General features: G+C 40.8%; 1 protein-coding gene across 1 annotated transcript in view; it reads left to right on the top strand.

Moving 5' to 3' along the window:
* The first annotated feature begins 240 nt into the window (after window positions 1-240).
* The window catches only part of SLC26A3 (solute carrier family 26 (anion exchanger), member 3), a 58,586-nt gene continuing 44,633 nt past the window's right edge, over window positions 241-14,193 (top strand). The window contains exons 1-6 of the mRNA XM_006882630.1: window positions 241-371; window positions 890-1,029; window positions 3,666-3,776; window positions 4,623-4,798; window positions 7,086-7,250; window positions 12,565-12,717. Coding sequence (XP_006882692.1) covers window positions 241-371; window positions 890-1,029; window positions 3,666-3,776; window positions 4,623-4,798; window positions 7,086-7,250; window positions 12,565-12,717 — 876 coding nt within the window. The remainder of the gene's footprint in view (window positions 372-889; window positions 1,030-3,665; window positions 3,777-4,622; window positions 4,799-7,085; window positions 7,251-12,564; window positions 12,718-14,193) is intronic.

Raw genomic sequence — 14,193 nt, 5'->3', positions numbered from 1 at the left:
GGTATCGCTGGGGCAAAACACGATGTAGGTCCCTTAATCCTTCCTCTTTTGATCTCCAAAGGTGGTAACATTCAGTTCGGGAGCTCGCTCATCTGTAAATTGCATCACATTATCTCTGAGTTATTTAAGAAGCAAGCTCTGTTTGGTTCCAGGCATTTTAACCTGCCAGGGGCAAGAAGAAGGGTTCGTCACTAGTGTCCCACAGGACTTCCACTTGTCACAGCCCCCAGATACAGCAAAATGATCGAACCCTTTGGGAACCAATATATTGTGGCTCGGCCAGTGTATTCTAAAAAGGGTTTCGAGGAAGAACATGAGAAGAAATACAGATATCATAAGACATTTCTGGATAATCTTCGTGAATGCTGTAGGTAAGACTTTTTTTCTTTTTTTTTTCTTTAAAGTTCTAACTTTGAGAGTAAATTAAGCACTTCCTGTACATATTCAAGCTCCAAGTTCTCTTTTCTGACTATCTAGCCTATAGTCAACAGACTCCCCTGGTTTCTCACAGATTCTTTTGGTCATTAGTTTCCAAACCTCCCACTCCCTTCCAGAGTTGGGAAGTTAGTTAGTCTTTAAAATGAATAGTCTTTTTTCATGGGAAGATGGGAACTGAGGCAAACTTTCAGTTGAAATCCACACAGTTCAAGCTGAGGGAGCCCAATGAGCTCTGTTACAAGCTACAGGCAAGCTGGCAGCACTTTTCATTCCAAATTCTTCTGGTAAAGAAATTAGCATTAATGGAATTGAAAGTACAAATTAATATACTGATCATTATTATATTGTACTCATTACAGTACACCTACTAGTTATTGCTGGTTTTCACTTGCAATTAAGTGCCATTAAAATGAATTGCAGTTGACTGACCTATGACTTTTCCTGTTTTCAGCTGCTCCTCACGAAAGGCCAAGAAGATCGCGCTTTCCTTTTTACCCATAGCATCTTGGTTACCAGCATACCAGATAAAGAAGTGGCTGCTTAGTGACATTGTTTCTGGGATCAGTACAGGGCTGGTGGCTGTACTGCAAGGTAGCGTTTTTTAAATGTAAAATTAAAGAATATGTTGTAATTAGGTGCCATCAAGTAAACTACAACTCATAGCAACCCCTTGAAAAACAGATCCGATCCCTGCCGCCTCTGCCCCACCCTCACCATCTCTAGCAAGCTCCAGCCCATTCCGGTCAGTGTGTGAATTCGTCTTCTGGAGGGTCTTCCTCTCTCTCTCTGACTCCTCCACCTTTTCCACCATGGGGTCCTGTTCCTAGGATTAGCCTCTCCTGACAATAGGCTCAAAGGATGTGAGACAAGTTTCACTATCCTTGTCTCTGAAAAACACCCAGGATACAATTCCTCCGAGACAGATTTGTTTGTTCTTTTGGCATTCTGTGGGCTCTTCTGTACTCCTCACCAACACCACAATTCAAAGGCATCAATTCTTTTTATTCTTGTCATCCTTATTCATTGTTTAACTTTCAGATGCATAGGAAGCCATTGAAAAATATCACATAGTATAAAATGTACTAGAAAATAATATAGCGTAACCTAAAATGCATCCACTTAAACAGTCAATGACTTTTGGTATGTTCAGGGGGTTTTGTAATCATCTAACTCCATCACGACCCTCCCCTTCCAGAAACTCCTACCCATTAGCAATTATTCCCCATTTCCTCCAAACCCCTTATCCTTTGGCAATCACTTGTCTACTTCTGTTCTATGGATACCCCTATTTTGAACATTCATATAAATGAAATCATATGATAAATGGATTTTGTGTTTCATTTCTTTCACTAAGCTTATTTTTAAGATTTTCTTGTATTATAGTGTGCATGAATTCTTCATTCCTTTCTATGGACAAATGATATTTCATTTTATAGGTAGACAATATGTTTCTCTGTTTCTCAGTCGGTGGGCTGATTTCATTTGGGGACCAATACAAATGTTATGGTTGCTCTGGCAGCTTCCTCTGTAGAAAGCTGAGCTGCTAACTCCAAGGTTGTACCTTTCTGGCCATTTGAGTCACCAGCATCTCTGCAGAAGAAAAATGAGCCATCCCCTCCCAGGTGGTTTAAAGTCTTAGCTACTCAGTGGAGACCAGCTATGAGTTCATTACTGGATAGGTTTGAGTTTTCTGGTGAATAATGTTTTTATGAATATTTGTAAGTTTTTACATGCACATATGATTTCAGTTCTCCTAGGATGGTGTTGTTGAGTCATTTGATAACTTTTAGATTGAACTGCCAAACTTGTTTTTTGCACTAGCTGTAGCATTTTGCATTCCCACCAACAATGTGTGAAGGTTCCAATTTCCTCATATCCTCATCACCACTTTTTATTATTTGCTTTTTATTTATATATTTACTAGTGGACATGAAGAGACATTTCCTTCTGGTTTAGAGTTGTCTGTCACTGATGATTAATGATGTTGAGTCCTTTTTCATGGGCATCTTATATACTATTTTTTCCATTGGGCATTTATGTATATTCTCTGGAGAAATGTATATTCAATTGTCATTGTCCATTTTAAAAATGTCATTATTTGCCCTTTTCATTGTCAAATAATAAGACTTCTTTATGTAGTCTGGTGGTGGTGGTGGTGCTAGGCACCATCAAGTTGACTACAACTCAGAGCAACCCTCTGAGCAACAGACATGAACCTTGCCCTGTTTCGTGCCATTCTCATGACCTCTGGAAGCTCAAGCCCATTGTTACAGTGACTGTGTCAGCCCATCTCGTGGACGGTCATCCTCTCTTGCTGACCCTCCACCTTCCCCATCATGCTGTCATTTTTTCCAAGGACTGGTCCCTCTGGGTAACGTGACCAAAATCTATGAGGCAGAGTTTCACCATCCTTGTCTCTAGGGAGCAGCCTGGTTGTCCTTCCTCCAAAGCAGTTATTTTGGATACTAGACTCATCCTTATCAAAACTGAATTTGCCAATATTTTCTCCCAAACAGTAGTTTTTTCACTTTCTTTTGAGGTTGTTGTTGTTATGTGCCATCGAGTTGTCTGTGAGTCATAGCGACCCTATGTACAATAGCCCTGAACAGTGTTCTATCCTGAGCCAGCCTCACTATCTGCAACACACCTACCCCCGTTACTCCAGTCACTGAGTCAATCCATCTCATCGAGGGTCTTCCCCTCCTGCACTGTCCCTCCACCCTCCCAAGCACGATGTCCCTCTCCAAGGACTGGACCCTCCTTGCAACATGCCCAAAGTATGTCAGAGAGAGCTTCAGAATCCTTGCCTCCAAGAGCAGACTGGTTTAAACCTCTCCAGGATGAATCTGTTTGTTCTCTTAACAGTCCATGGTATATCCAATACTCTTCTCCAGGCATCAATTCTTCTATCATCCCTCATCATTGTCATATCATAGCTTTGATAGTATCTTTTTAAAAAAACACATTTGTTAGCATTTTAGTGATGTCTAATTTATCCATTGTGTTCTTTTGTTGCTTATAATTTAGGTAGCATATCTAAGAAATTGCCACTTAACCACAGAAATATATTTTAAGACTGTTACTATTTCTGGTCTTCCATTTACATCTTTGATGCATTTGGTATTAATACTGTAACTTATTTTTAGGGTCCGACCTTAATTACCTAAAGAGACTGTCGCTGACTCCCTTTTGCATAAAATGAGGGCTCCACTGCTTGTGTGTTTCAGGTCTGGCTTTTGCCCTGCTGGTCACTGTCCCCGCAGGCTATGGGCTATATGCAGCATTTTTCCCATGCATCATCTACTTCTTCTTCGGAACCTCTAGACACATATCTGTGGGTAAGTCAGTCACTGAGTTGATTAAGGCTCTCATGTCTTTCTTTGTGCTTCCATTAGTCACAAATTCTATCTACTCCAGGTTGGGCACAGTCCAGTACAAGAGTCCTACATTTCCTGTAAGAATTAACACTGGGGTTTGGAAAAGGAAAGTAGAGTTAAAGCCTTTTTGTATGCTCACATTGTAATGTTGTTGTTATGCAATGTTGAGCCACCTGTGATTCATAGCGACCCAACAATGTACAGCAGCTCTGAAGTCTGCCTGTCCTGAGTCAGTCTCACTGATCCCAACACAACTATTGCCACTTCCCCAGTTACTGTAGCAATCCACCTCATTCAGGGTCTTCCTCGCCTGTTCCCTCCCTCCACTCTTCTGAGCAAGATGTCCTTCTCCAAGAACAGGTCCCTCCTGGCCACGTGCCCAAAGGGCATTGTAATACAAAGATCAATATGCTCTAATACACTCTGTACTCAGTTGTGCTGTTAACTAACCTAAAGGTCAGGTGTTTCTGGAGATTTGAGTACACCAGTAGCTCCTCAAGAGAAATATGGGCAGATTCCTCCTGTGAGGGTGCTGTTGTTGTTGTCATCGATTGCCATGGTGTTGAGCACGACTCATAGCAACCCCATGAACAAAAGGCCTGCAGCCCTTCCACAACCATCACCAGTTCTCAAAGTTCACCGTTTCCAGAGGTATGCTGTTTAGGAAGTAGATGCCACTCCTGCTTCCACGTTAGGATTTATCAGCTTCAAAATCCAACGGAGGGTCATTATGAGTCAGAAGTGACCTAAAGGCAGGGAGTTTGAGTTTTTTTATACTGATTACGGTTCATCCCCTGATTTAATTAGGTCCATTTCCAGTTCTGAGCATGATGGTGGGAGCGGTGGTTACAAGGTTAGTCCCAGATCCCAGCGTGAATGCCACAGAGTCCTCCGGTACCTCTGTGAGTACTAATGCGACACTTCTGGATCAGGAGCGGGTGATGGTGGCTGCCAGTGTCACCGTCCTTTCTGGAATCATCCAGGTGAGCACTTTCTCTCCTCTCTACTCTGCTTGTCCTGAAGGTTACACAGTTTTCTAGGTTTTGCTCTCTCCTGTGAGCTCTTCCTCTTGGCTTGTTGGTACCCTCCCATGGTGGCCAAAACACAAGTGGTTAAAGAAGTACAGGGACAGGTGCACACCACAAAGGTGAGCGACAGGTAACGCAGAGCCCGAGAGGAGGAAGAGTGGAGCAGAGAGGCCCTGGAGGTGAGGTGTAAAACGCCTGACTCAATAAAATGCCTGAGAAAGGATTTTAAAAACAAAAAGTTTAAAAATAGCGGTATGCAAGTATTAGTGATGGTGTCAGCTATAACTGTTTTAAAAAAAAATCTCAGACTCTTTAAACTGTAACGTAAGTCAAAGGGATGGGAATTTTGCACTTTGAAGGATGCATTTGAGGAACACTACCAAGGACAGTGGTGAGCTCAGATGGATTTGCACTGTTAACTCAAAAGTGGTGCCTCTCTGGTGCCTCAAATCCGCTGGCTTCTCTGCAGGACAAAGATGGACAATGTACAACCTCCAAAAGCCTTGGATCAGCACTTAGTGGGTTCTGACTCAACAACTATGAGCATCCACCCCACCCCACCCCATTGGGTGTCAGGTTGACATGATCTGTGGAGGCACCTAAAGCCATGCTTAACATAGTTGTTGAGTAAGGAAAATCTCAAGGGCACAGGATGTGGCCTACATTTATGGTTAGTAATATATCCTATCACATAGGTGGTAAGAAGCTGTGCTGCAATCCCAAAGGCATGTGGTTCAAATCCACAAGCTGCTCTGTGGGAGAAGGATAGGCAATCTCCTCCAAGCCTCTGAAAACCAGCTGGAGGGTCAGCTATGGGCCCGTTCCAACTCAAGTCACACAACAACAACTGAAGGAAAAAAGAACAAAGTCAATTTCTTTTAAGACCTATTTTCTAACGGACAAACAATGTGGTCGGGGGCCTTAGAGTTCATTTCTGTAACCACCACTTTTGTGTGCCTGGAGTCCCTCCTGTGCAGCACACAGCCTTTGAAAATGAGGTGTAAGGTCAGCTATGAGTCAGTTACAACTTGATGATAATGATGATGATAGAGACACAGAGAGAGAGAGAGAGTCAGAGATAACCCCATGGTAATAGGTTTGGGTTTATTTGGTTTCAGCTGGTCCCAAGTAAATCTGAGCACTTTTAAAGTCCAGTATAGGCTTAATGATGTCTAAAGTACACAGTTGTTGTTTGTTGTTGTCAATTGCCGTCAAGTCGAGCACGACTCATAGCGACCCTATGACCAAAAGGCCTGAAGCCTTTCAATAACTATCATCATTTCTCCAGGTTCATAGAGTTTCCAGGGACATGTGGTTTAGAAAGTGGATGCCACTCCTGCTTCCAAACCAGTCTTAAACTGGGAGCTCCACCAAACACTGTCCACCATACGCAGCCATTATGGCATTTGACACCCCAATCACAACAAGTCTCAGCATCAAAGCAAACCCAGATTACCTCAGTACAGCACAGTGACAGAAGAGTGCCGTACAACTTAGAAGAATGTTCCTCCAGAATAACAACACTAAGCCCTCAGTCCCAATCAGCATTTAAATATAAGGAATGTGTGTGTGTGTGTGTGTGTGTGTGTGTGTGTGTGTGTGTGTGTAAACTAGAGATGAACAAAAGGCCTGAAACCTTTCTGTAACTATCATCAGTTCTCCAAGTTCATAGACTTTCCAGAGGCATGTGGTTTAGGAAGTGCTTCTAAACCTGAATCAGTCTGGTAGTTCCACCAAACACTGCCCATGATAGGTAGCCAAGTATGGTGTTTGACATATCTCTCTGTCAAAGTACACAGTATAATATCTTATATCCAAGTTGAGAATCTGATTTTAGGGACTGTGAATGAACACTTACTGAGAGCTGCTACAGCAGCTGAAAAGTATAACTTAAAATTACATGGGCAAATTTATAAGGGCTGATGCTAGACTGAGTTCAGGCACAAAACTTTCATGAATGAATCTTTGAAAGACCCTACACTTAACTAACTAACTAACTAACTAACTAACTAAATAAATAAATAAATAAATAAATAAATAAATAAATAAAATGGTGGAAGCTGTTGATCCTGTGAGCTCATTAAACTTAACCTTTAGTGAACACCATGAGAGGCGGGGGCTCCCCCTCCTTCAGGGCATGTAGGTGCAAGATGAACATTTGCATTCAAAATCCTTTCAATTGCTGATCCTTGGCTTTGCTGAAGTGTTTTCCTAACCAGGGCCTTTGTCCCTCTGTCTCCAGTTACTTCTAGGGGTTCTGAGGATTGGATTCGTGGTCATCTACCTTTCTGATTCCCTCATCAGTGGCTTCACCACAGCAGCTGCTATCCATGTTTTGGTCTCCCAACTCAAATTTATGCTTCAGCTGACTGTCCCAGCACATACGGATCCATTTTCCATTTTCAAAGTAAGTATTTCTTTCACTTGGAAAATACCCCAAACTTGAAACACAAGAAATTGACCAGCATTCAGACACTGTTCCTTGAATGCCTTCACCACAGGGCTTACCTACAACTTGCAAGAAATCAATGGTTGAGAAAGAGTATGTGACAAAAAAGAGCATCACGGAAAACCAACCACATCTAACATGCAGCTGATGATAACAGTAATGATGATAATAATCTCATGTCCCTTGTCAGATTTTCACTCTTAAGAAGCATTTTTTAAACAGCCAAATGCACTGTTTTAAGCTTTCCTACTTTGTCCCACAGTTTGTAAATTTTCCCATTTGAAAACTTAAGTTTGTTCACTGAGTTCTATTTTCTTATGTCTCAAAAAGCCAGTCTTATTATTTTAAAATTGCACAATTCCCCGTTTTGTAAGACTAAAGGAAATTGGCTGATATGTCAAGGGAGCCATGGTTCTTCCCCCCGCCAAACAATGCCCTGTAGAGCAGATACTATTCTTAGTGTTTTCATCGAACAATCCCATGGAGGGAGTCTGAGACTAACCCTACCTCAAACTATAACCAACACTCTGCTCCACTCAAGCTGCTCAAGAAGCAGTGCATGCTGGGAGAAAAACAAGGGCCAACTTGGATCTGGCAGAACTGTTCGGGGCCCCATGGGTATGGAAGTCAACTGGTTTCTAGAAATCAGAGAAGGCACAGAACACAGTCAGCTATGAAATGAGTTCCAAGAGTGTCAGCTAAGAAATGTAAAGGGTCTGGACCTAAAACAGACCAGGAATTATGAGAATGTATGGATACAATGAGATTTGCAGAGTTAGGTTCATTGTAACACTAGTAATAGCCAAAAGATGGAAACAACCTAAATGTCATCAACAGATGAACAACTAAACAAAATGTGGTACCAACAGATAGTGGACTAGTGCTCAGGCTGTAGGAGCTATGCTACTGTATGAATAGAGCTGGAAGAGACTATACCGACTGAAACAAGCCAATCACAATAGGACAAATATTGCATGATTTCATTTATAGAAAAAAGACAAGAAAAGGCAATTATACAAAGATCATTTTTTTAATTTATTGAAATTTAAATGAAAGTTTATAGACACTTTGGATTTCCATTCATTCATTGTTGCACATTTTCCTCCCTGCCCACCCCTCCCCCAACTTGTTATTCTCTTTGAAAAGTAAAAAAAAAACTAAACTAAACCAAAAATTATTTCATTATTATACAATCCCCTGCCCCCAAGTCCACTCCACCATGCAGATCTCATTCTGGACTCTTGTCATGAAATAATACCTAATCGTACATTCCTTTCAAACAGTTCTCTCCCTCATCTGTTTCAATGCAGTATACATTATTTATCCCCTCTTTTCTTAGTTTCCCCCAACCCTGATGTCAGTCCTGCTTTACATAGTAGCACTATGCAGTATTTGTCCCTCTGTGACTGAGATACTTCACTCAGCATAATGTCCTCCAGGGTCACCTATTTTATATATTATTTCATGAGTTCCTTGTTTTTCAATGCAGCATAGTGTTCCATTGTGTGAATATACCACAGCTTCTCTATCCATTCATTTGTTGATGGGCACTTGGGTTGTTTCCAACTCTTTGCTATTGTGAACAAAGTCACAATAAACATGTATGTGCATATATCTGCTTGGGCGACAGTTCTAGTTTCTTCAGGATACAAAGATAATTTTTTAGGAGTTATCAGAGCATGGAAGATGGGAAGAGATGAGGGTTAATAAGACAGAAAAGTTAAAGGTAGGGTTACAGCTGCGCATTGTAATTGCTGTCATTAAGTTGCATACTTATAAAAAGTTGTGTGATGTACTTACAACAATAAAAAGGTGAGAGAGAGAGAGAAGCTCTGAGGCACCTCCTTGGCTGCTGTTCCTTGGTTTAGAGATTTAGTCATAGATTCATGGGATATCCAAGTTAACTAGCATACTTCTACTCTACTCACTGGTTCAGTGCATAGTGCCTGGGATCTTAAAAGCATGCAAGTGGCCATTCAAGGCATAGGAATTGATTTTTATTCATGTGAAGCAAAGAGGAAGAAGGAGAGTCAGTGACTGAAAGGAGCATATGAAATGTGTGACCGATAGTCTTCATAAACAACTGCCTCCTTTGCCTTGAGAACAGAACTGGATGCTACCTGGCTACCATAACTGAACATTTTGAGCAAAGATTCCACAGTAGAAACCAGATCAAAAGGGAGGCTGGGATGCAGAACATAATTTCTGAAGTCATAGAGCCTGGATAAACCCCTGAAACTATTGCCCTGAGATAATCTTTAAAACTTTGAACCAAAAATATCCTCTAAAGTTATCTTAAGACAAAACCAGTGAAAATAAAGTCTGTCTTGGGCATTATCCTCTTTTAAGAACTATCCATAAGATCATAAGAGAAACATTATATGAGAAGATTGGAAATCACAGAACATTTAATTGTGCTCATGAAAACCTGTACCCAGATCAAGAAGCTATTGTTTGACCACTACATCGTTTAAAATCAAGAAAGGCATACGTCAGGGCTGCATCCTTTCTCTATACCTATTCAACATGTATAGTGCACAAATCATTTGAGAAACTGGGCTTTGTGAAGAAGAATGTGGCATCAGGATCAGTGGAAGAATCATTAACAAACTGTGTTATATGAATGATGCTCCCTTACTTGCTGAAAGGGAGGGGGACTTAGAGATCTCAGTGTAGGAGATGAAAGACTACAGCCTTCTTTGTGGATTACATTTCCACATCTAGAAAACAAAAGTCCTCACAACTGGACAAGTAGATAACATCATGATAGATGGAGAAAGATTGACATTATCAATGATTTCATCTTACTTGGATCCATAATCAACACCCTTGGTAACAGCAGTCGGGAAATCAGAAGATGACTTGCATTAGAAAATCTGCCATCAAGGACCAATTAAAATTCTAAGGAGCAACAAGCTTCAGTTTAAAGACTAAAATGCACCTGATCCAATCATTTTATTTACTTGCTATGCATCTGAAAGTGGGACAATCAATAAGGATAATAGAAGAAGAATCAATGTCTTAAAGATGTGGTTTTAGAGAAGATTATTGAATATCCCATGAACTGTCAAAAGAATGAATGAATATGTCTTGGAGAGTGTACAACTAGAATGCTCCTTAGAGGCAAGAAGGGTGAAATGTGATCTCATACTGGAAAAAGACAGCATGCTTGGAAGGGACAAAAACCAAAAGAGACGAAAACCTCCGATGAGTTGGATTGACATGCTGTCTATAACAATAGGCTCAAGTATATCAGAGATAATGAAAACGGCACAGTCCAGGGCAAGGTGTAGACCTTCTTGTCATATGGTCACCATAGTTAACTCGAAAGCCCCTAACAACAAGGTATGAGATCAAATTCGCAACAGCAACTCGGAAGATTAGTGACAAGCCTTAGGAAATAGCAAGTACAGTTTAAAGAGGGAGGAACAACTCAGAAAAAGAAGGTGAGGATCCTTGCACACCTCAAAGAATGTAATCAGCGCCACTAATCTGTACATGTAGAAACTGTTGTATTGGTGCATACTTTCAACAACAAAAAATAAAGAAATAAAACTTAGGGAAACAAAGAAAGATCATAGGGTTGTTATGAATCACACTTGACTCTACAACACCTAACAACAACTCTCTGGTGGATTAGTGGGTAAGGAGTTGTGCTGTCAACTCAAAGACAAGTGGTTTGAATCTATGGAGAAAGGTGGGCAATTTCCTTCTGTGTGATTTATAGCCCCTGAAAACCCACTGAAGGGTCAGATATGAGTTTGTTCAGAAATAACAGCAGGAAACAGCAACAGAACTAGTCCTGTCTCGCTTATCTAAGGAAGACAACCCATTCCTAAATGGTATTATAACCACAGGCATAGAAGATAGGATTCCTAATACATATTTGGGGGAACATAATCCAATTCATGAGTCATCTATGACTCAACAGCACTTAACAACAACATAGAGAACTCTATTGGCCTAGTGGATAGAAAGTGATGCTAAAAAGCCAAAGGTGGGTGATTTTAATCTGTGGCCCTCAGGCTGGTTTTAATTGTTTTTGGTGAAACATTCTTCTAGGTCATGTAATCCTGGTCTGTCCACTTGCTGTACAGAGGTAACTCATGGTTGCTGTGATGCTAAACACTGTGACACTGATGTGTCAAATGTGATAATGGTTATCCGTAGTGGACAGTGTTTGGTGGAGCTCCCTGACTAAAACAAGCTTGGAAGCAGGAGTGACATCCACTTCTGAAATAGCTTGCCTCTGGAAACTCTATGAACTTGGAGAAATGGTCAGAGTTATAGAAGTTCAGGTCTTTCATTCATAGAGTCACTATGAGTTGTCTACAACTCAATGGAACTTAACAACAACAACAACAATTCAATTAATTAAGAGGCATAAGAACAGAAAAGGTAAGCTGTAAAAAGAGAGAAAAGTATTTTTTAATGGAATTAATCTAAGAGATTTCCTGGGGGGGGGGGGATGTCAGAAGGATCCTTAAACCATCATGAACACACCAGGCATATCTTGTGGCTATTAAGTTTCATCAAGGCAGCCACCACCTCGTGGCAAAGCCATGCTGTGATCCATAAGATTCCCATTAATTGATTCCAAAGGTAGATCACCACATCGTCCTAGTCAATCTTAGTCTGAGAGCTTCATGGAAACCTGTTCAATATCATGTTGTTGTTGTTGTTATGTGCCATCAAGTTGCCTGTGACACATCACAACCCTATGTAACAGCTCTGAAGCCTGACCTATCTTGAGCCAGTCTTACTGACTGTGACACACCTAATCCCCTTGCCCAAGTTACCGAGTCAATTCATCTCATCCAGGTTCTTCCTGTCCTGCACTGTCCCTCCACCCATCCAAGCATATCTTTCTCCTAAGACTGGTCCATATTGGCCATGTGCTCCAAGTGTGTGAGACAGAGCTTCAAAATCCTTGCCTCCATTATAGCAACATGCAAACCTCCACTGACAGATGAGTGGTTGCTGCCATTAGTGTCAATGTGAGGTGTGCTGGCTGACAAGCAAACCCAGGTCTCTCAATGTGATGTAGGAAACGTACCACCGAACCCTCACTCACCCTGCTCCCATCTCCATGATGGCTATACAATTTCATTCCTGTAGTTAACACAAGCATAACGGAGAATTGCTATCAACCCCTGTCAGTTCTCCAATGCTAGTTTTTATTAAACTGGAAATAATTAAGTGCTAAACCTAAATTATGCATTAACATAACACTTGAATGGGTTTTTGTTTTGTTCTGTGTTTATAATTGTAGGTTCTAGTGTCCATATTCTCACAAATAAGGGATACTAATATTGCAGACCTGGTGACATCCCTGATTATTCTGGTGATTGTGTTTGTGGTTAAAGAAGTAAATCAGCGCTTCAAAGCCAAGCTTCCGGTGCCCATTCCGATTGAGCTCTTTGTGGTAAGAGAACATCTCAAGACTTTGTATCCTAGTTCCTTGGTCTAGTATGTTTACTTCGAAAGTCCCACAGCAACTATAGATCAGGAGGGTTCTTTGTGACAAGAAGGTGTCACCTCCATAATGACTGGGCACACTGCTTGGTAATTTGCAATATAGCAGTATCCTTTTACGTGTCTTGGTTCATTCTCTCCATTGATGGTGGCATAAACAGTACAGAGACCAGACCTCTGAGAAGAGGTGGAGAGAGACCCCCTTGAATGAAAGCTGTGGTTCTTGGCCTGGCATCAGCACATCAGAATTGTCTAAGAAATAGAGCAAAATAAAACCAGCTTCTCTGAGTCAATTCTGACTCATAGAGATGTTTCTTTTATTGTTTTTAAAGGTAAAACAGTAAAGATAGATTTATTAGAAAGTTACATCCCCAAAGGGACAAACCTCCCTCCTTAAAATAAAATATGCAGAAGAGGCCTCATAAGACACTTTATTGGGTTTTCACTCATTGGGTTTTTGGTTTTTTTGGGGTTTATTTGTTTGTTTTTTGTGGGGTGGTTTTTGGGTTTTGTTTTTTTTTTTTGTTTGTTTGTTTGGTTGGTTGATTTTTTTGCTTAATTGCCAGGTCTTTCCTCCAAGCTATCTCTTGACAGTTTCAACCTCCAATCTTTCAATTAACATCTGAGCATGTAACCACATGTAAGCACACGCACCACCCAAACACTCAAGCTCTCTCCCAGAATTGTTTCACAATCTTTTTTAAAAGTACCAAACTACAAAGAAAACTATAGCACATTTCTGCAAGACACAATAAAAGACCTAAAGAAATGGAAAAATGTGCCCTATTCATGGATAGGACTCAATATTGTGAAAATGACAATCTTACCAAAAGCAATCTACATATTCAATGCAATCCCAATAGAGATACCAAATTCATTCTTTAAGGAGATAGAAAGGGAAATTGTCAAGTTTAGAGACCCCAAATAAACCAAACACTTTTGAGAAAGAAAAATAACAATAAATTGGGAGGTATAGCATTCCCTGATCTCAAAACCGAATACACAACAGTAGTATTAATAATAATCAGCATTATGCTGGTACAATACAGGCACATAGATCAGTGGAACAGAACTGAGAACCCAGAAATAGACCCAGCTACCTAGGATCAACTGATATATGACAATAAAACCTAGCAAAAACATTTTTTAAAGTACCAAAACCTAACACCTGGAATCCCAATTTCATAGGTCTGCAGGTAGGGTCTAGAGAGCTCTGGTGGGTTAATGGTAAGAGTCACCATGCCAACCCAAAGGCAATTTGAAACCACCAACTGTTCTAAAGGAGAAAGATAGGCAATTTCCTCCTGTGCCTCTGAAAACCCACCAGCGGATCAGCTATCAGCTGGTTCTGATTCAATGGTACATAACAACATGGGTGGGGTCTGACAATGTTATTTTTCCCAAAGGTAGACTCTTTATTTCAGCT

The sequence above is a fragment of the Elephantulus edwardii genome, unplaced genomic scaffold (genome assembly GCF_000299155.1).
Source record: "Elephantulus edwardii isolate Elephantulus edwardi_28Jun2011 unplaced genomic scaffold, EleEdw1.0 scaffold00022, whole genome shotgun sequence".
NCBI lineage: Eukaryota > Metazoa > Chordata > Mammalia > Macroscelidea > Macroscelididae > Elephantulus > Elephantulus edwardii.
Note: the sequence above shows the minus strand (reverse complement) of the source record. Positions and strands in the feature narration are given on the sequence as shown.